Genomic DNA, 23088 nt, shown 5'->3' with positions numbered 1-23088 from the left:
GCTAGCCAAAATATATAACTTTATATATAACTTTAATAAGTAGAAATCATCCTACAATGTGTCAGCTGGACTGGTATACCTTCTTCTATTCAGAGAATCTTCTTAGGTTTGCAGAAATGAATTCCTAAAAGTTTACTGATGGGGTAGTTGTTTAGCCTAAACTTGAAAACAATAATTTGACTTCTTTGCCTTTTCCAACAACTTTGATAAATTAAAAGTATATCACATTTCAAATAACCTTAACTCGTATTATATTTTTCTATTAAGTGCAGCTATTCTGAAAATACATTTCATCTTTACTCTATTTTGAAAGAATGTTAATTGATAAACTTGATATGTATGCACACATATGTATATACATATATATATAAAGCCTGAGAATAGGGAAGAAAAAGATAATGGAAGCAAAAGAATGCTATAGGCAATTTTCATTGACCTAATTCTTTTAACTGACTATAATTATGACTATAGTTGCGTCTGTATTTCTGTTAATAAATCATGAAATAATTCTCATAGTAGATAAAAAGCACGGAAATATAAACGATTCCAGGTGGTAGATCTGATATGATGCAAGGCAAGGCTAATGTAACCTTGGAGGAGTACTTACCTACAAGTTCACTAGTACGGAACCTGTGGACTGTCATTGTATTGAAGAATGGGTCATTTAATTGAAGAAGTTTTAGAACTGCAGAGTTAAATACAGCTACCAGTGAAAATCACCCAGGTGCTGCTGAGCTTAACAAAAGAAGTACTTGGTCAAATCCTTAATCTAATACTTGTAAGAAACATTTTGATATAACAAATGAGATAAAATCTGCATATTCTTAGAATCCTTTCATATTTTTAAATGCTTATTATTAAACCAAATTGATTATCTTTAAGTAGACAGTACAGCAAAATAGCTTCAAAAACCTTCTTCAAATCATTTCAACAACAAAAAAAAATGGGTAGATTATATAGGTAAATAATTTTTACACTTCCAAATTTGGATTATGCATATATTAAGCAATTTATAATTTAAACAGTTAATCGCTGTTACCCAGATCTTCAAAGAGTCATAAAATGAAAATTACACTATTAAATTTTAAGTATATCTGTTCTATGAGTATATTTCAAGGAATATTAATAAATCTATGAGCACATGTTTGGAAGATTTTGTATCACACAAGATATGCTGGAAACATATCACTAGCTATTTTTAAAGCCACTGTCTTTTATGGTGACAGAGACACAATGCTTGACACTTAGTATATCTCAATATATCATGACTGAGTGGAAAGAATAAATGAAATTAATAAATACTTCACTTTTACCTTTCATAGACTAGGAATTAAAAGGAGGATTTTTAAAGAGTGGATGCTCACAAACTTTTTAAGATTTCCTGCCAAATCTGAATTTCTACCAAGTATAGACTGCTTATCCTAAACGCTGTTGTGAGCTTATCAAATTTATAGAGATGTGGTGAAGTCTAATTCAGGCTGCTTTCCTGGTCAAATTGCCAGGAGCTCATATTTTACCATAGAAGACTGATAATATTTTATTACTGAAGGACTGTTTATTCAGATAATATTAAATGAACCTAATCCTGAATAATTAATCTTCCAAATGCAAAGATACTCATTATGGTATAGAATCACGGTCCTTGTTTATAGTTACTTTATCCTGTATCAAAGCTACAGTTTTAACTCCACAATATACCACCCAAAATGCCACCTAAAACAAAGTGCCATTTCCCACCACCACACAGAGCTGATGCATTTAGCATTTCCAAAACTAATACAAATGTGTGGATTTTGAGGTTTAAATACCTTTACTTATTCTTGTGGATTTACAGGCTATCTCCCTTCAAGGACTAATATAATTTAGAAGGCTCCTTCCCCCTGGGTGACTTTACCTGTAAGCTTTTGTATGACAATTTGGTGATCATTTATTGATGGTATGATGCTATTGTGAAGGATCCTTCTACCCCCACCTCCTCTCATCCTACCCACATAATAACCCTTTTCCCGGTTGGGGCTGTAGGAAATGAGTAATGCTTAACCCATTTGTGTGATCAATTCACTTAAGCAGCTACTGTGAAATGTTAATCACAACTTTAATTTGTACTGCATTAGCATTTTGATTAACTTGTAGGCTTGCTAGCGCACTTGAAGCGCTTTTACTCGTAGTTACAGCTCGGAAATGACTTTTTGATTAATTAAGTTTGTTAGACAGCAGCTGAGCTTCCTGAAGGCTAACCTTCTGGGGGTAAAAGTTCAGGAGAAAGTTACCTGTGAACAACTGTTGCTATTGAAAAAGATTCTTATAAATGTACTTACAACATTTTAATTATTGACAAAATATTGTATCACTACTTGAGAACTGACCCGAACCTTTAAAGGAGTATAGATTTCTGTCAAGAAAGCTTTTTTCAGGTTTGGGAAACTTCTGGGAGCCCTTAAACTGAGTAGTACATTTTCTAGCAGATGTCTAACTAATGTTTTAACAAGCTGTCTACAGTGAATTTCCATAGTGTTTTTCTAAACAAAGTTTTTATTTTAGAATAGCTTAGATTTACAGGAAAGTTGCAAAGATGGCACAGAGAGTTCCCATATACTCCACAGTTTGTCCTAATATTAACATCTTATATTAGTATGGTACACATGTTACAATTAATAAGTCCATTCTTCCTCAGACTTCCTTAGTTTTTCCTAATGGCCTTTTTCTGTGCTAGAGTCCCATTCAGAATATCACATTACAGTTTGTCATCATGCCTCCTTATGCTCCTCTTAACTGTAACAGTTTCTCAGTCTTTCATTGTATTTGATGGCCTTTCCATAGTATTTTGCATTCTCTTGATATCTGATGAATAACAACCTGCTTTTTATAAATTAGTGAAAATCTCTTTTCTCATTCTGAACTAAATAAGTCTCTCTTAAACTCTGACGGTATATTACTTTTGTATCAGTTAATTTGAACAGAAGTAGCAACATTATCTAGCCATTTCAGCCTTGGTCATTATCTTATTTTCATGTGATTGTTCTAATCCCCATACTATCTCTAGATACAGTAGATGACTTGTCAGGAGATAGGGAAAAGGAAAAAAGGCTCCTTATAGGGGAGAAAGTATAAAGGGAGGCAAAAGAAAGGGTACCAGTCTATAGAATACCAAGAAAGGGGTAGAGAGACTGGCACGATGCATCATCTGTCCATTACCCTATGTCTGCCTTCTAGCCAGAGACTTTTGAAGACACTCTAAGGAGTAAATTCATAGGCTTTTTAAATTGAAGTTCAGATTTTAGGGGGAGTTTCTTAGTAATGAACCTCAGATAATAGATTTTATTATCCACTTGTTGACCTACCTCTTTATGTACATCAAACCATATTTCTTTTAATCGGTGGACTAGGTTAGTGATTTCTTTCCTTGCCATAAAATTAACCCAATTAGGTCACAGTGCTCAGTGTTCCTGTTTTACCATTGGATTATTTAAATCCAGAATTCATTTATGTTTCAAAAGATATTTAATGCCTGAATATCAAATATTGAGAATATTTGTAAATAAGAGGTAGTTAAAATTAATTTAAGAATTTTAGATGTTTCAAAAGTTGTATTAACAAAATTCATTCACAGAGATGATCACTTAAGTGCATTATAATTTTGTTTGGGGTTGGTATCTTTCTGTTATGCAGCAACAAAAAGAACAATTGTAAGCCACCTTCAATCCTATTTGAAACGAGAGAGAGTATTTGTAAGTCAGCAGAGGTAATGGAGTATAGTGTAAAGAGCACAGAATAGGAAATTGGAAAACCAAGATCAGGCCTTAATTCCTTACTTCTTGCCAGTATGTCTGATTACACAGTCATTGAACTTCTGTGAGCCTCAGTTTCCCTATCTTTTAAAAGGGATAATATTAACACTTGCCTCACAGTATTGTTAAAGATTAAATAAGAAGTATTTATGAAAGCATTTTGTAATCTGAGCACTACTATACAAATATTTTCATCACACCATATATTCAGACTGTCTATGCAGTCTAACATTATATAATTCAGTGTTTGGGGTTTTTCACAGTATTTGAATAAAACTTATTAAATGTAATAGAGGGAAATATGTTAAGTATAATCTGCATTGACAGAAGATAAGAAAAGTATCCGTAGATTTGGATAAATCTGTCCTTTGCAGAAACAGTTTCCCATTATGAACATGTGGCACAATATAAATGCTAAGACCAAGTCTGATATGCTTAGGGAATTCTTGAAATTGATTCAAAATAAATACTGAGGTTATGAGGTATATCTAAATCTTACAGAATGCCTGTACCTTCAAGAATCTTAGAAACTAAAAAAAAAATCTCCTTTCAGAGATTGCCCACTTTCTAAACTGACCCTTTTTTACCTTTGCATAAAGCCAAGAACTTTAGAAGTTTTTGAGTTTTCCATATAGTTTTCTCATGTGAGATTTGAGAATGAGGTCTGGGGTGTGTGTCGTGTATGTATCTCTTTGTTTTTTCCTCTCTCCCTCCTCATCTCTCTCTCTTCTTTCCTCTCTCTGTTTCTCTATCATTCAGGCACAGGCAAACACACACACACCACCACCACCATTTTAACGTTCCCTTTCAAACTCCTGAGCAGGCTAATTCTTTTCATTTTCCCAATAATAAAATTCAGCCTCCTCAAGTCTCTACAACCACTTATTTTTTCTCAGTCTCCTGCTTCTTTTATCCATGTTATGTAGCACATATCATTCTAGGTACACCCTTTCTCCTGGATTTTAATCCCAATCCCAACCCTTCCTAGGTCCAGTTTGCCATTCCTAACCGCTTTTCTAGTCCATTTCATTGTACCTGTGACCTCCATTCTATCATGAATGAAATCTCCTTTGTGTTCTTTTTTTTTTTCAAGAACATACAGACACACTGTTACCTGACCCTAATTGAAATCTGGCCGTCCCAGACTACTTCTCTCTCCCATGGCAGTTCATCCCTGTTTCACCATTATCCTAATTATCAACTATTTACCAAACTCTAGATCCCTTTCCCCACCTTCCTCAAACAACAGGTTATCAGTCTTCAGCTCCATCCCAGCCTTTGCAGTCATCATGTGGGTATTTTTAATATCATAATCACATATATTCCAAATACCTGAAGACTGTCGTATCCAATTCCCTTTAGCTAAAGTATCACCCTCTGAGAGTCTCTTCACTGGACCACAGCCTCTTTATCAACCAGCCTGACTGAACATTTCTGTTACTAATAATGACCTTGACTCTCTTATCCCCTTCCAGAACTCTCAGTTTATCAGTTCCCTTATGACTTCATTTGTCACCATAAATAGCATTGGCCCCAGAGTTGATCATTTCAACATCATCATTAGTGTTGTTGAAACTAAATTTTCTCTTACCCCTAAAATTTCTCTTACCTCTCTAACAACATCTAAATTCCCTGCTCTTGCATCCAAATTGCTTGTTATGGCTGGAGACAATCACAAAACATTGCTAATTATTTCTACATTAAAGTCATGCTGTTGCAACTCCCTGCTCCTCCAGTTTTCATTCACATCATTAATTACCCTAAACCTTTTCCTGCTCCTTCCTGTATTATTATACCCTCTTGTTATGGGTTGAATTATGTCCCCCCAAAAATATGTTCAAATGCTCACCCTTGGTCCTATAAATGTGAATTCATGTGTAACTAACATTTTTGAAAATATTATTAGTTAAAATGCGGCCAAACTGGATTAGGGCGAACTCTAATCCAATATGACTTGAGTCTTCATAAGGAAAAGAAATTTAGACAGGAGCCCAATGACTGATGCAGAGACAGAGAAACGGACAACCATGTAACAGAGGCAGAGAGGAGTTACATCATGGATTACCAGCAAACCACCTCCCATCTCCCTCCCAGACCTCTAAGTCTTTAGAGGAAGTGTGGCCCTGCTAACACCTTGATTTTGGACTTCTAGCCAACTAGAACTATTGTCTCAGAACTATGAGACAATAAATTCCTGTTCCTTAGCCAACTAGTCTGCGGCACTTTGTTACAACAGTCCTGGTAAACTAAGAGACATCGTCTGTTAACAGAGATGATTGAGCCCTTTCACATGAGTGCTCTCAATTTCTCCTCTTTGTACCTTGAAGCTTCTCCCTCATCAATGACTCTGTGTGTATGAGGTCTTCTGTGACCCACTAAAGCCCCGCTTTTCTTGCGCATATACCCTAGCAGCAGAACCTCATCTTCCTTTGACCCCAGTAGGGGATAGGGTGACTTTTCTCTGCACAGTTTATTCTGTCCTTAGTATGTGCTGATTTCTGTTTTGACTAGTCTTTGTACCCCCAACCTCAAGGTTATTATGGTCCACCTAGAAAGAGAGAAAGTGAACTTCATGAAAACAAATAACCATATAGTATGAGTCTATTGACATTTTATTGCTGAAAGATTACAATTTACAGAAGATTGATGTAAGTCTTAGAAACTAGCACCTAATCTAACTCCTTGATTTTTCAGATAAGGAAAATGAATGCCTGTAATTAAGTGACTTGTGCAGGGTCTTGCAATTAATTTAGAAGTACAACACTAAAATTCTCAGGCCAAGTCTCTTCTGGTGTATACCACATTGTAGACACATGAACCTAACCATCATACAGCATCTTCAAACCACTATCAAGAGTTCGTGAATTTTAAAAAAAAAAAATTTTAAGTTTATGAATTATACTTCTGTTTATACTTCATCCTGTTTTATCAGGAAACCTCCAAGTCCCCTTATATCTAGTATTCACATTCATCATAGAATCTTCTAATTCAGGACCCCATTGGAATTCTTTTCACCATCCTCCTCATCCTGAACTTTATATGCGGTATACTACACTGATTAAAAGTAAGCACTTGGGAGTCAGGCTCCCCAGAATTTGAGTTGCAGCTGTAACCATTTACCAGGGTGGTCTGGCCTTAGCATGTTCCTTTACCTGTCTTCATCTGTAAAATGGGTTTAAATTAAATAATCCACATAAACTGGTTAGAGTGTTTGAAAAATAACACATGCTTAACAAGCATCCACTACAATCAATTATTTCAATAATGCCTTGGGAGTACCTTAGATGTCCTCACCCCTTTGTCCTTTCCTGCCTTTCTATATCTCATCTCCAGGTAATCTCCACTTTTCTGTTCCTGCATCAACTCCAAGGCTGCTCATTTTAACTGCACAAGGTCACAAAACTACACTGATTTGGCCCTGCTTGTCTGGGTTTAGCTATGCTCTGAGGATTGGCTGTCCTTTGTTTCAGCTATTGTTGGCTTCCACAGAAATTCTCCACTATGGATGTTGTGACAAAACTTCTCTTACCCATCTCAAATTCCACACCAACTCTCAAACCGTTCTCTTTAGGTGGATGACTTGTCTTCCACACTACTAAATAAGCAGCAACATTCAACATGCTCCCCTCAGTTTTTCTCGTCTCCATATCTCTGTATCAGCACTCCTCTCTTCTTGACTCCCATCTGAGGTAGACACGTTCCTCTTTCTGTCCAAAGCTGAACCCAACCTTTACAGCCATTCCACTTGTGCCTCTCCTGTTCTTCCTCCATTACAGCATGCTTAGGTCTCAGGACTGTTGATGCTGCTAATCTCTCAGACTATTCTCTTCTCTCCTTTCCTTCACTGCTAAACCTCTGGAAGCATCATATGTTCTTACTGCCCCCACTTTCCTCCCACCAACTTCCCCTTCATTCCTGGACTGGCTGGCATACAGTACCTTAGGAAATAAATATATGTTGAAGGTTGAATTAATCAAGGCTGTGCCCCTATAACTCAACTGAATATACTCTCCTGAAGGCCGAAACTTACCTCCTAATCATAGTTCTAAATAATTTATCTTAGTCCTAACTCTCTCCTGGTATCTGGAACTGTGTTCCTTATCCTGCTGCTGTCAGGGACTCTACTCCTTCCAAAGCTCTTTACTGCTCCTAAATTATCTTTATTCAGTAATCATTCTCTCCAGGTCCTGGGTCACAATCTCTCTCTTTGTGCACAGGATTTCTAAATCCACAACCCTAGCCCATACTCTCCCTCTCCAGAGTTCATTTTCACCTCAAGTTCTCATCTGATGACATACTGGCAGCTCAGTTAAAATTTGTCTAAAACCAAACTCTGTACCTACTCTCTTTCCCATCTTTTCTGTTAATTATGATAAGGTTTTAATTGTAGCTTAATTTTATAAATGAACAAAGTGCTAGAAATCACATTTCCATTCTTTCTCAGCTAGGGATGACACAGAATTATGGATCAACTACTAATTGAAATTTATTCCAGCTTAGTAAAAGAAAGTCTCATGCACAGATTCAGCCTCCATCCACTTTTCACCTACCCTCAGAATCAGCCTAGCCTTGGCTAGTAGGTAAAGTGCCAAATACAAAGTAGCTTAGAGGTAAAGGGGAGTAAATATTGTTTAATGTTGATGTCAAACTTCTATAGAATTCATAGGATTATTTCTCCTCAGTGTACTAAACAGCGTTTTAGGTGCACTGGTAGTTCAGTGGTTAGAATGCCCGCCTTCCATGTGGGAGACCTGGGTTCGATTGCCGGACCATGCACCACGCCCTATCAAAAAAAAAAAACCTTTTGTTACAAGTATTAAATCTCAGTAAAGGACTTTTAGGTGACTTGGGAAACTTAGCCATGATCTCTACCGTTTACCAAGCCCAACCCTATTCTGGGCAAGAGGATATACCTGTTAGTCCTTCTCTCTTGGGAAGACAGTTGTAAAACATAGTGAGATACAGGAACCCCATCCAACGGTCATTCATACACACGTGTCTGTGACCATTTATCTTGACCTTAGACTGTCAGGTATGGACCTCTGAACAGTAGCAGGGACTTTATCACTCAGACTCAGAACCATGCTTACATCCTCCAGTTGGTTCTAAGCTGAAGGGTCGGTCTTTTTTTTTTTTTTTGTCCCCTGGCTTTCTTGTAATTGCACACTTCTCATGAACTAGTCTGCTTGTCCTGTGCATCTGCTCCCAAACTTGCATGCCCTGCTCTTGAAGCCCTATACTACCCAGTGCCGAAATGAACACTCAAAGGGATGAAAGGAAGTCCCTGTAGCAAAGCATGGGTTGCATTAGGGTATTTTTTTCATCTCATCATAGGCTTCTGCTTGTTGAGCATCTACTCTATTCTAAGCAATGTATCAGGTACCTTCATAGTACCCCCATAAGGTGGGAATATTAACCTCTATTTTTTTTTAAGGAGAAACCTAGGCTAGTAAGGTTAAGTAATTTCCTCAAACTTACACATAGTAAGTGGAACAAAATTAGGATTCGAACCTATGTCCATCTGATATCAAAACTTGTGTTTATTCTCCTACACTGTCCTGCCTTTGGCAAATGGGCAGTAACTTAGGCAGAATGTTATCACAATCATAATTGGATTTTTACTAATATTCTTTCATAAACAATTATTTCTTGAGTGCATTGTACTAGGGCTGGAGTTACAAGAAATAATTCAATGTCTTGCCATCTCCTATGGCTTAAAGGAGAGATGTGTAAACAAACACATAGATAACAGTACCATGTGTCAAGAGCAGCAGGAATATGGGAAAAGAAGTATTTACATCCTCTGTGAGAATCGGGGAATCTTCACAGTAGGAGTATCATTTGAGCTAGATTTGAAGGATGAGTAGAAATTTCCCCAGTGGACTTGGTAGATACAGGGAATGGTTTTGTAAAAAGAGAACTTTAAGAGGAAGGGAAAAATATGAGTAATTTAGTATTGCTATGCTAAAAGTGGGAATGTGGCCAGAGAGAGAAGCAAGAACCAGATGATTGCACGGTGTTGACCCGTCATGCGGGGCAGTTTTAGCTTTTATCCTCTAAACAGTGTGAAGCCATTGAAAAAATTTAAGCAGAGAAATAGCATAACCGGTTTAACCACTTTAAAAATTTCCTTTCGTAATACTTTCATAATAGTATAAAGTATGGATAGAAGAAAACGTAGATGAGAATGAGAATAGGGAAGGTGGGTGAGGATGAGGTTCTGCACTGAGGAGGTAGTGAGGGCAGAAAGAACAGGACCGACGAGATGATGACTGAGCAGAGACATGGAAGATCACCTGGCTCACTACATGTGGGTAGTCATAAAACCTTGTGCCATCACAGATTCTTTTTTTTTTTTTACAATTTTCAAGCATATTTTATTTCTAAATCTTAATGAAATAGGATCATTTATCCCTGACTTACGGTTTCTACTTGGTAGATATCTGACAGGCTTTCAAGCAGGATGTTTCATATGATGTCGAACAAATATTTTGACAAATATTTTCACTTAAATTTCAGTGATTGCCATGGGTGATTTAGAGTGTTGGATTCATGAATACTGTCCAACATGCACCTGACTGACAGGCAGCCACACACAACGAAAACTATGCAAGAGTCAATGTCAACATCACAAATAGGAAGGCAATGTGTGCCTACTGAAGAATGATGTGTACTGATCTCACTGAAATCTTGGATGAGGGAAGGTCCCAATAAGGAAGGATAAATGGAAGACAATTGATGGGGTGGAGGATATACCTCTGGTTCAGTGAGGCTTGGAAGAACATCAGAGAGGGCATAGGATGGCATTATAAGAGAATATTTGGTAAGAGGGACCGAACTAGCTTAGTACATAAAAAAGTATCAAGAGAAAACTTTTTCCTGGTAGAAATATTTCATCATTTGTGTCTTCATGCAGATATATCCAAGCAATGGAAAAGGGAAATGAAACCAGTGTCTCTGAATTCCTTCTCCTGGGCTTTTCCAGTTGGCCAGGGCAACAGACCCTCCTGTTTGCACTTTTCCTATGTCTCTACTTAACAGGGCTGCTGGGGAACTTGTTCATCTTGCTGAGCCATTGGCTCAGACCATCACCTCCACATACCCATGTACTTCTTCCTTGCCAACCTGTCCTTGGTAGACCTCTGCCTTCCTTCAGCTACAGTTCCCAAGATGCTGCTGAACATCCAAAGCCAGGCTCAGTCCATCTCCTATTCTGGTTGCTTGGCTCAGATGTATTTCTGTATGATGTTTGCCAACATGGACAATTTTCTTCTCATAGTGATGGCATATGACCGTTATGTGGCCATCTGTCACCCTTTGCATTACTCCACCATTATGACCCAGCACCTCTGTGCTTCTCTGGTGGCTTTACCCTGGGTCATTGCCATGTTGAATCCCCTCTTGCATACCCTTATGATGACCCGTCTGCACCTCTGCTCCAACAATATCATCCACCATTTCTTCTGTGATATCAACACTCTCCTTCCTCTATCCTGTTCTGATACCAGCTTTAATCAGTTGATGGTCCTTGCTGTGGTGGGGCTGATCTTTGTGGTACCTTCAGGGTGTATTTTAGCATCCTATATCTGCATAATCTCTGCTGTGATGAAAGTCCCTTCTGCCCAAGGAAAATTCAAGGCTTTCTCCACCTGTGGATCCCATCTTGCCTTGGTCATTCTTTTCTATGGCGCAATCACAGGGGTCTATATGAGCCCCTCATCCAACCATTCAACTGAAAAAGACTCGGCAGCATCAGTAATTTTCATGGTGGTAGCCCCTGTACTGAATCCCTTCATTTACAGCTTAAGGAACAATAAACTGAAGGGGGCTCTAAAGAAGGTCCTGGGCCACAGCAAAATCTTCTCCCAGTGAAATGACTTGGTTTAAGAAGGCCAGTGAAGTTCAGGGTTTCTCTCTCAAGTGAGAAGGCACATGGTGAACACAGTCGGAGTTTCTCTCTCATCTGGAAAGGCACCATCACAGATTCTTGATCTCCCCATCTGTCTTTCTTTGGATTAAAAACAACAGTAAATAATAGTTTTCAGTTCATAATATGGCTTTTCATTTACTTCATGTAATGCATGATTTTTTTACATTTTCACATCTGGATCATACAAAAAAAAATTGTGGGGAACTCTCATAAATTTTATAAAATCTTTCAACTCCATCTTGAAAACTACAGAGTTAAAAACATATGGTTCATCCATCCATCTCTTCTAGTCTGTGAGCTTTTGGTCTGGAATTTATTTCCAATCAAGTTGAAATATAAAATCACAAGTTAAATTGCCCTAGTTACACCATGTTACACGTTCTAACATCATCATGATATTGTGTCAGGTACAATTTTTCATTTTTCTTTGCTTCTGCTTTAGCAAGACTCAAGAATTGTGACTTACGAACTGGTACTTGTTTTGTCTATGAGTAGTATTCGTTATTATCTGTTTATCTCATATACTTCAAAGAAAGGCCAAGTGTTTTAATCAACGCTGCAAGAAAATAAAAAGAATGCAGGTTGATTTTTTCCTAAACTTATATGAATGTTCACATGTGTGAACATTCATATACACATATACATAAAAATATGTCTATTATGCCAGCTTACAGGCTTTATGATATGTAAGTGGCAGAGTGATGAGGGCTAAAAACCAATTGACCATTCCATCATTAATCATCAGATCCAGAAAAACTGATCCATTTCCCTGTGATATATATAAAGGGACCACAGATTGGGTTGGTCAGAGTTTAAGATGTTTTAAACTGTTTTACTTTCTGTAAATTAGAGAACACACATTATAGGAAACATAAGGTTTTAAAGGAAAATGTGTCTATTTCAATGGTACTAAATAGTATGGCATATTAATTTTATTAATGTAGCATACCTTAGAAAATAGTTCCTTAAAATCTAATAAATTTTATACAACATTATAGCACTATTTTACTATCAGTGAGATCTTTACTATTAAAGTACCATTTTAAGTGATTACTGGATTCCTCTGCTATCTCTTACCTACATGTTTTCATTTCCCAAAATGAGAGTACACTCCTAAAATTGTATAAAGTCGTTCATTAGTATCATGATATTAACTTATGTGTCTTGAAGCCAGCATTCTCCAGAATCTGTCTAATTTAATTGAAATAGCTTTGCCTGTGTAAACCTCTCCTTTGTTTAAATAAGATTTCACTGTTTAGTTTTGCCTTAAGCAAATGCAGCCTTTTGTTTGTCCTTAAAACATTTGATTAAATGTATAGCCTAATATGAATAGCTTCTCGTCATTCCAGGAATATCACCAGCAGTGGCCCCCTTTGCTAATGTGTGATATATTGTTTTCATTGAAAACCAGGCCTCTGTCTTTAGCCTGCTCTTTGGGAAAATAAAATTTTGGCAAGAAAACCTGCTATCTCCTTCTATTATTGATTATAATTTGAAAAGGCTACGTGAGACTTTGAATCTTTAAATGCAGCTGATTAATGTGCTTGATACAGTGAATTATAAATATTTCCTCTCAAAGTACAATGAGGTTTTCTCTTTTTTTATAACTAGGTACCAATATTTTCTGGCCATCCTTGCTGCTCTAAGAGAATCTTAACATTTGGTACTTTGTAGGAAGTAACATGTAATGAATGCCATGAGAAATTCAGTTTTTTCCTTGTAACTCCAACTGTGGTTTTTTCTAATCTCTATTTTGATTATTAATAATTTATAGATGTACTGGTTTGGTTTTTTGTTTTTTTTTTTGTTAAAGCTAGCATCAGATCCTCAGTGGAGAGGGCAAGCACCATGGTATTCTTATAACACGAATTTCCCTTTTCAGGCAATGCTGGATGTCGCTGCAAACCAGGGCTGGCTGGTGACTGTCCTGAATATCACCAGTCTGGTTCAGATGGTGATCCAGGGTCGGTGGTTAAAAGACTCTTCTCTTCTTACACTACCAAATATAGAACAACACCATCTTCACCTTTTCAGGTAATTTTTTTAATTGTGAAATTTTAATTAGTTTTTTATTTCAACAGATTATCTTTTTGTGTGTGGTCATTTGAATTTCATGTCATTTCCCAGAATATTGATTCTTTACAGTGAAAATGCCGTTTCCTAGAGGAAGACATGGCCTAGTGATGTAACATTCTCATCTGGAATTTGATTGTATATCCCATGCTAAACCAAATTCATTTTAACTTTCTCCCATCTAAATTGTTTTCCGTCTGCAATGTTGACTATGTTTCTATTTTAACTCTGTTTATTCCTTTACAATATAAGCCTTCATAGAAGACATTGTTAAAGTGCTTTATGATCTAAAGCAAAATAAATTCCCAATTTCTGCTTTTGCATAATAGATTTGAGGACCCAAAATCCATTTTCAAAAGGAAATTGTGCACTGCAAAATGTCTAAAACTAGATAGTTATTTATATTATCAGCTCAAGATATAACCTGTGCTTAAAAGAATTTATTTTAACATTTAATTAGTTAACCCTTAAGTCTCATATACATGGCTGCAAATATTTTGGCAAAGAAAAGAACAGTACATAATACAATCAAGGTTGGCATTGTTTAAATGAAAATGTTTCTTTTACACCAGTTGAGTCATGCCTTGCAGCCAAAATGTTGGTTATAGTCCTGAAGACAAGCAAAACCATCTGGCTGCAGCTTGCTATCATGTACCCCCTACATCTTGTCAGCTGAATGAGGGATGGCAGTCATCTGAGGCTTCAAGTTACAGATGCCAACAAGAACCTCCGGTCTTATTAAGTCTCCTAAGGAAAGTTCCCTGGTTTGATTCAAGTGTTCTTGGTTCCAGGGCAGTTGTTTCCATGGCTCTTGAATCCCCACCATGGAATACCCCTAGAAACTAAAAAGCACATTCAGAGAGTGAACCACACCAGCAACAGGTGGCATGGGAAAGAGGTATATACCTCATGTGTGCTTGCAGCTCAGCTTCAGGAACCTTTCCAGTATGGTACTAAAATTTATGGGAGTTGGGTTTCAACAGTAAAGCAAGCACATACCCTCCCACAGCACACAGGTCTGTTATAGAAGCTGCTTGGGGCCTATCCACTTCTTTGCCATCCCCCTTAAGAGTGCTGTAATAGTATAATTCCAGTTATATTTTTTTCTTGCTACATAAAGTTTAGATGGCCTACATTCCTGGGAACTGGTACTACTTATACTATGTATCTTAAGTATTTCCAAAAGATACTTTGACATTTATGTTCCCAACAATTTATAATTCAAACTTTAATCAAGTGATTATATTAGAGACATTTGTCTGCATCTATTAAAAAATTGTCGGCCTCCAGATCAGTACTTTATCCACATGGAACCATTAGTCTGCATTAGTGCCTTTCTGTAGAAAGGTATCCACTGTCTATGAATCCTTAGTATTTGCTGAGTTCACCCATGATTTATACATTTTATGCAGGGATAGCATTACTGCCTTGGGTTGATATCTTAGGGAATACTAGCTAATTTTTAAAATATAAAATAATGGCTATTGAAAATAATATAATTATCTTAATTTTTAAAAATGCTGGTATTTATATAAACTATCATTGTTGAAAACTCTCATTTGTGTTGTGAAAAATGTATTTGAGTTGGTGTTGATAATATTTTTTAGGAAATGGAACCCAGTTATTAAGGGCCCACGTGTTGGTTACCAGGGCCCCATAGAGTGCCTTCCTGAACTGATCCATGCCTGTGAAGGGAAAGACCATATATTCAGAACCATTGTAGAAAGTGAGCTACACAATACAAAAGTGAAGCAGGTAAGGCCATCTATTGAACGTTTTCAAGGCCCCCCCCTTACTCTGGAAAGTTATACCAAAAACTTTCTTAGAGCTTGGGTTTTTGGAATCAGACTCACGTGAGTTTGAATTCTATCTCTGCCATTTACTAACCATGATTATGAACATGAGCGCATTAAACCTCAAGAAGTTCTTAAGATAATTAAACAAGCTATTATTATGTAAGCTGCTTTATATATTTCCTGGCATAGAATAAGAGCACAGTAAATATTTAAAATAATGACAGTAATAATAATTAGTAGCAGTAGCAGTAGCATTATTAGAGGTTGTTTCAGTATAACGCTAATAAGCTGGCTGAGAAGAACCAAAATTAGCTTCTCCAGCAGAAGACTAAATAAGCCAGGAGCCCTTCCATCTCTTTCTTCAAAGTAGTTTTCCTTTATTATGCTTGGGTATATTTTCTTGCACCACCCTCAAGTACTTATGGTCCTGCTTTTTTCGCAATCACCTCATTATTCCTAGATTCTAAAATATTCCTTCAAATGAACTCATTTTGTATGCCATCTTATATATAGAAAGCTAAGTAAATGTTGTGAAAGACAAAAGGCTCCTCTCTCCAAACCATGTTTGGGAAAGCCAAAAAGTGTGAATGAACGATGCCAGAAATATTTGGCATATCTACCCTTTTAAGTCTAAAACAATTTTACACTAAACATTCAGGATTTATAGCATAATTAACATATTGACATGCAAATGTAAGTATTAAAATAAAGAAACTTCTAAACCATGTTTTTTTTCCAGTGGAACTTATTTTTAAGCAGGTCTTGAAAAGAGTATAACAGGCATTGAAGTCTGACTGTTCAGTTTCTGTTGAACCCAAATTTGGCACAAAAAAACTATTTAAATATTCACAATAAATGCCTACCTTTCTAACTAAATTACCATCAAAATTATGAATAAAAACAATATATTTAAATCAAAACAAGGCTTCTGTTAGTGACAACAGATTTCTAACATAGCATACATTGATTTTATGCCAAGTTTTAGATATGATGAAAAATTAGAACATTGTTATAATTAGTTCAGGGAGAACTCAGAAGTAAACTTACTTAATTTATTTGCATAAATTGCCATTCTGTTATCTTTAAAACCAAATGCAAATTGGCTCTGTCTGATATGATGATGGTTATTTGGCTCAAAAGTGCTTCAATTTGCAGAGCAATCTGGTGTCGGCTCTGCAGTGAGGCGATCCCAGGTAACATACAAATCCTAAATTATTCCAGAAATTAGTATGTTTAAAGCATCAATTTAAGTGCTAATTGCAGTAGTAATGAGAAAAAGCAGTATGACTGTGAGATTTGCATCTTCTACCCCATCAGTATGCCTGGAACGGCTGCTGACTGGTAGCGGATTTGGCTGCTAATTAAATAATTGTATGCATGGCAGTGTTCTTGCCTGATTCAATAGATGAAGATTAATCCTCAGATAAATATGTTTGGCTGGTATTGAAATGTCTTAGCAGTTTCTTTAAAAATAGCTCATGTTTTATATACATAAATATATATATATACACACTCACAACAAATGCAAGTGTACACATGTGCACATATTGATTGAAAAATAATAATGCTACAAAAAGGTTACAGATCTGACTTTTGGGGGATTTGTAAAGTAAAATCCCAACAAGTTCCTAATAATAGAAAACCTTATAACGGTCACTACTAATTAAATGGTATATAAAGAAATGTGAAGTTTTGCTTTATTTGAAAAATGTTACTGTGTTGTCTGTCAAAGTAAAATGCATTACCAAAACTGTGTATAAATGTCCCCTTGATCACTTTTCCCCTCAGACAATCTTAGATGAACATCAAGTGGCCCATCTTCTGTACTCTGTGACTGCTGGTTCTCAGCAGCAGCTAGGCCATCGTTGTTTTCCTGAAGCACCATGCAGACCATACTATGACTTGGCTATTTCAAGATCTACTTGCAAACAATTTCAGAGTCACAAGACAAGTTATAGGATAGGGCTGAACATTTACATTAGATTTACATTTTTTATTCCTAAGGGGTATTCGGTTCATTAGGGCTACTTCATTTCAATTAGGTACACTCAGCAGCACTAAAGTCTTAGGAAACAGGAAATGAAAGCCTATATAGGAAATTCCTATAAGGAATATAGGAAAGAAAGAAAATAAGTACAAGCTTTTGTTCTGTTACATTCTTTCTGTTGGCTTAGGAATTTATTTATTCATATGTCATTTTAATTGGTATTCCCAGCATGATAATGTCAAAAATACATATATTTGTTTCTCAAAATTACTGAAGACCTATAGGGTGATGATATGTAGACATGTAGAAATCTTTTCCTTTCAGAATGAACAGAATTATTTTGGAATATGGATGAGAAAAATAAACATTTTATTTTGTACAGTAAATGGTCAGTGACTAAATGCTGACTAACACCAATAACTGCAAAATTTTGTCCAGGTTGCCTCTGTATCTCCAATAATGCTCTCCATCTTACAAGTTAAATAAATGTTAGAACAGATGTTTCTCTAAAGCAAACCAATTTAATGGCAAATATTTGTATACTTATTTTTCAATATAGTCTACAATAAAGAGATCACAAGTTTAGATAATAATAAATCCTTTTTCAGTTATTTTTAAAAAGACTTTAAAAGAATTAAAAGTGCACTATTACTATGTACACAGAAATGAGTACAGTAAAATTGGAGAAATCTGAACAAGATCAGTAAATTGTATCTCAGTTAATATCCTGATTATAATATTGTGCTACAGTTTTTTCAAAATGCTACCATTGGGGGAAGCTGAATAAACAGTACATAGGATCTCTATGATTTCTTATAATTGCATGTGAATCTAGAATTATATAAAAAAAAAATTTTAATCACACTGTTTCACATTAAACATTCCCTTATTTTCTTTTTTTCTTTTTTTTTATTCAGGCATGGAATTTTTTATCTCGCTTGCCAGTGATAGATGTTGACTTGAGTATTAAAGGCTGGTGGAATGACTCAGTTGAAGGACAGCATGAACTCTGTATCCCAACTCTGGCTTCAGACAAACGAGATGACAACAAATGGATCAGATTGCATACTGATCAGGAGTATGTGCTTCAAGTCAACTTGCAAAAAGTCCATATTGGGTTCCACAAGGTATAGTATTTGGTTTCCATGCTCAAATACTTCACACCAAATACCAGCAGGTGCCACCACACATATCTTTTATATTATTAATGTGTCCGTGTCATTCATGAATCCTGCTTTCTCAACTGGCCTTAAGCAGCTAGAGTCAGCCTTTTGAAATTAATCAGTTCTCCTCACGTGCCATTTTTTAACTCCAGAATATCCAACTTAAATACTAGATTGCCTAGAGTACTGTTCTCAGAGTATGGTCTATAGACTGTACAGCAGGATTTCCCACAGTACCTTTTTTTTTTTTTTTTTGACAGTTCTTCCAGCTTTTATTTCCTCCATTCTATTTTTGGGCAATATTTCCTCCCCAGAAGAAACATTGTGATTCTTTTCTCTTTGCCCGACAGAATTTTTTTTTTTTTTTATTAATTAACGGAAAAAAAGAAATTAACCCAACATTTAGAAATCATACCATTCTACATATGCAATCAGTAATTCTTAACATCATCACATAGATGCATGATCATCGTTTCTTAGTACATTTGCATCGGTTTAGAAGAACTAGCAACACAACAGAAAAAGATATAGAATGTTAATATAGAGAAAAAAAATAAAAGTAATAATAATAGTAAAAAAAAACCAAAAAACCTATAGCTCAGATGCAGCTTCATTCAGTGTTTTAACATGATTACTTTACAATTAGGTATTATTGTGCTGTCCATTTTTGAGTTTTTATATCTAGTCCTGTTGCACAGTCTGTATCCCTTCAGCTCCAATTACCCATTATCTTACCCTGTTTCTAACTCCTGCTGGACTCTGTTACCAATGACATATTCCAAGTTTATTCTCGAATGTCGGTTCACATCAGTGGGACCATACAGTATTTGTCCTTTAGTTTTTGGCTAGACTCACTCAGCATAATGTTCTCTAGGTCCATCCATGTTATTAAATGCTTCATAAGTTTATCCTGTCTTAAAGCTGCATAATATTCCATCATATGTATATACCACAGTTTGTTTAGCCACTCTTCTGTTGATGGACATTTTGGCTGTTTCCATCTCTTTGCAATTGTAAATAATGCTGCTATAAACATTGGTGTGCAAATGTCCGTTTGTGTCTTTGCCCTTAAGTCCTTTGAGTAGATACCCAACAATGGTATTGCTGGGTCGTATGGCAATTCTATGTTCTGCTTTTTGAGGAACCGCCAAACTGCCTTCCACAGTGGTTGCAGCATTTGACATTCCCACCAACAGTGGATAAGTGTGCCTCTTTCTCCACATCCTCTCCAGCACTTGTCATTTTCTGTTTTGTTGATAATGGCCATTCTGGTGGGTGTGAGATGATATCTCATTGTGGTTTTGATTTGCATTTCTCTAATGGCCAGGCCCACAGTACCTTTTAAAGTGCAGATTCCTTAGCCCAACTCCAGACTGTCTAAATCAGAGTCTCAGAGGAAGGAAATCTCAAAGTCTGTACTTTTCCAGCATCTCGTGATTTTTAAGGACATTAAAGTTTGAGAGGCGCAGTCCTAGAGGAACTGTGGTGAATAGGACCACATCAGGCTAGATTTAGATGAAACTGAAGCTTTATCACTTAGCTCAATTAATTTGAATGAGACAGCAAACTTTTCTGAGCCTCAGTTGCTGCATTTGCCTGTTTCCTTCATTATAATGCATATGAAAGAGCTTTGTCAGTGTTCATGCAAGCCAAAGATGTACAGTATCTTTTTTTTAGATTACTGTGGTCTTTTCTGTTACCTCCGACACCTAAATTATTTGGTCCTCTAAGAATATTAGTACACAACATATGAGCAGGTTGGATTTTAGTACCATAATAATTGAAGTAAGAAAGAATTTGTCTTCCTTGTAGCCCAGTGAATTCAGTGGCTTTCCCATAACTAGATGATCCCCTTAGCAGTGAGGTTGTTATTCATTAGTATTAGTCCCCTCTGTTTTCACACTCAAAATGGTCATAATTTTCTAATGCCACAATGTCCTTTCAGTACTGTTCCTTCAAGTCCCAATTCATTTGATCTTAAATTCTAAACATCAGTCAGCGTAAGTATTCAATGATTGGCCTCTGGCATTTCAAAGTCTTTAAATGAGCATTTTAGATAACTTGGTATATCTCAACTTGCAAAAAAAATTTTTTTAAGTGATAATTATCAAGAGAAAATCATGGGAGGTAAAACTAAGATTTTTTTTTACCTTAATATTACTATTTACAATTGAACTAAATAATGCTTTTTTAAAAACTCTAAATTTTGTTTAAATATAGTAAAAATATATTGTTCTCTGACCTCTCTTAAAATACCTTAAGTACAATAGCTTCCTCTAAAATATTGACTGAAGGCTGATTAAGAATGTGTCATTATTAGTACATGTATTATTGGTACATTTTATACCATAAAGTCATCATCTTAAAGAATCATTGGAATAATCTTGCCTTTTGTAAAATCAATAAAAAATAAAGACTTCAAGTATTATTACTATATTTATACCTAAACTTGGATTGTGCTGATTAATATATTTTATAGTTTCTTGGTTTATATATAATTTCCCATTCCTCCGAGAAAGGACTTTTTAATATTACCATATTAGAATGTGTGTTGTTTTTTTTTTTTTTGCATGAGTTTTATTCTTGAGTAGAGGAAGGATATTTGTAGGGTATAGCATGCATTATACTTCTGAGGTAGGGAGATAGACAGACTAGTCTTGATTGACTTTTTCCCCTTTCCTAAGCATCGGTTCTTGTGAATAATGGTTTGGAAAATTTGGTTAACATTTTTGTATCTCACTTTGTTCATCTACAAATAGGTTTAATATCTTTTACAAAGACGGAATGAAAATTTACTAATTCAATAACAAAATTCAGAGCTTTCCATTCTAACTGAGCCAAATATTCTGATGGTTATAACCACAAAAGTAGTATCTAAAATATATTTTGAAACTCTTGAAGAAATGTAATTAATACATATCAAGTTACCAAACCAGAAAGGAAGAAAATTGAAAACATCCCAGATAGAAATGATGAGCCATATACATTTATGTCCTTTAAGCAAGACAAGGTAGCCTTTTAATCACAACCAAGCGGTATAGACATTTATCTTTTTTTTTTTCTGGTTTACAGGGAAAGCAAGACAACTATGCAGTTACCCCTCGATTTCCCAAATTAAAAGATGAAGGATGGTTTTTGATATTAGGAGAAGTGGATAAGAGAGAACTTATTGCCTTGAAAAGAGTAGGATATGTTAGAAATCATCATGTTGTTTCCATTTCTTTTTATACCCCTGAGGTACCTGGAAGGTAAGCAGACTCTCACCACTAAAGTTCCAAAAGAATTAACTATGGCTGTGATTAGCAATGTGGTTTTACATTTTCGGTCTATTTTTATGTTTTAGGTATATCTACACACTGTATCTCATGAGTGACTGCTACCTTGGCCTGGACCAACAGTATGACATTTATCTCAATATTACACCAGGAAGCCTTTCCTCACAGGTCAACACAGAGGTCTCTGATGCCTTCACCGATCTGGCAGTGAAGTAACCTGACCCAAGCAATCCATTTGTAAGAAGTGGTTATGAAGTCAGACTGTTCAGTCATCTAGACAAAGTCAAATTACTTGATGTTTGCCTTAGTGGAATCAACTTCTAACCTCACGACACGCAGGAAATTGACAGTGGCTGCAGTATTGACTCCCACAACACAGAGTTAGCCTCAGTGGCCTTATACAAATGTTGCTTTTTATAATGTCTTCTTGGTTTCTTGATAGGTAAAAAGAATATACCTGTAGGAGAAACTTTTAATTTGTGTTTGTCAGAGATGATGTTTAGGAATCAATAGTTCACAGCTCACAGTGTACTGTTTACATGAATATTGGCTACTTTTCTTCTAAGGAAAATTACATTGAAGCTTGACAGTGTTAGGATTTGTTGTAACAGATTTCTAACCCTGCAGCATAAAATTTGTAGGATAAATCTATACAATAAAGCACGATATTATCTTGTTTGCAAAATTTATACTTTGATATGATCGCATATAGAAGCAGTTTCAAGAATTTCTTATAGTCATAAATGTTAATAAAATATGTTGTAAAAATATGTTACAGAGCCCAATGATGAGAAAAGAAAATAGAATATGCTGATCTTAGAAATGAAGAGACTATAGCTGGTAGAAATAAAATGTTCAGAGTGTCATTTCTAAACGAGTACTCAATTATTTGTTCTCCCTCCTCCCCATTCTATCACCTCTTTCCCTTCAATTCTTTTCTTTCCCTTCTGCTTCAAGACCTCACTTCCATTCTCTTTCTGATATATTTACATAAGGAGGGAATTACAGTCTAATGCATGTTGTGACAAGTAGAAACCATATAATACAATTCTTTGTCTTTATCCTCTCCTGACTCC

At 35.9% G+C, this 23088-nt stretch overlaps 1 protein-coding gene and 1 pseudogene across 3 annotated transcripts in view; both read left to right on the top strand.

The window, feature by feature from the left end:
- The window catches only part of ASCC3 (activating signal cointegrator 1 complex subunit 3), a 439851-nt gene extending 416763 nt beyond the window's left edge, over window positions 1-23088 (top strand). For all 3 annotated transcript variants that reach the window (XM_077162486.1, XM_077162488.1, XM_077162487.1), the window contains 5 exons: window positions 13601-13752; window positions 15399-15546; window positions 18492-18701; window positions 21810-21985; window positions 22081-23088. In XM_077162486.1, coding sequence (XP_077018601.1) covers window positions 13601-13752; window positions 15399-15546; window positions 18492-18701; window positions 21810-21985; window positions 22081-22228 — 834 coding nt within the window. In that variant the 3' untranslated portion in view covers window positions 22229-23088. The remainder of the gene's footprint in view (window positions 1-13600; window positions 13753-15398; window positions 15547-18491; window positions 18702-21809; window positions 21986-22080) is intronic.
- Window positions 7549-13587, top strand: LOC143684997 (putative olfactory receptor 1F12P pseudogene; annotated as a pseudogene).

The sequence above is a fragment of the Tamandua tetradactyla genome, chromosome 5, assembly GCF_023851605.1.
Source record: "Tamandua tetradactyla isolate mTamTet1 chromosome 5, mTamTet1.pri, whole genome shotgun sequence".
In the NCBI taxonomy this organism is placed as follows: Eukaryota; Metazoa; Chordata; class Mammalia; order Pilosa; family Myrmecophagidae; genus Tamandua; species Tamandua tetradactyla.
The sequence above is the reverse complement of the archived record's forward strand: the minus strand, read 5'-3'. Positions and strand labels throughout refer to the sequence as shown.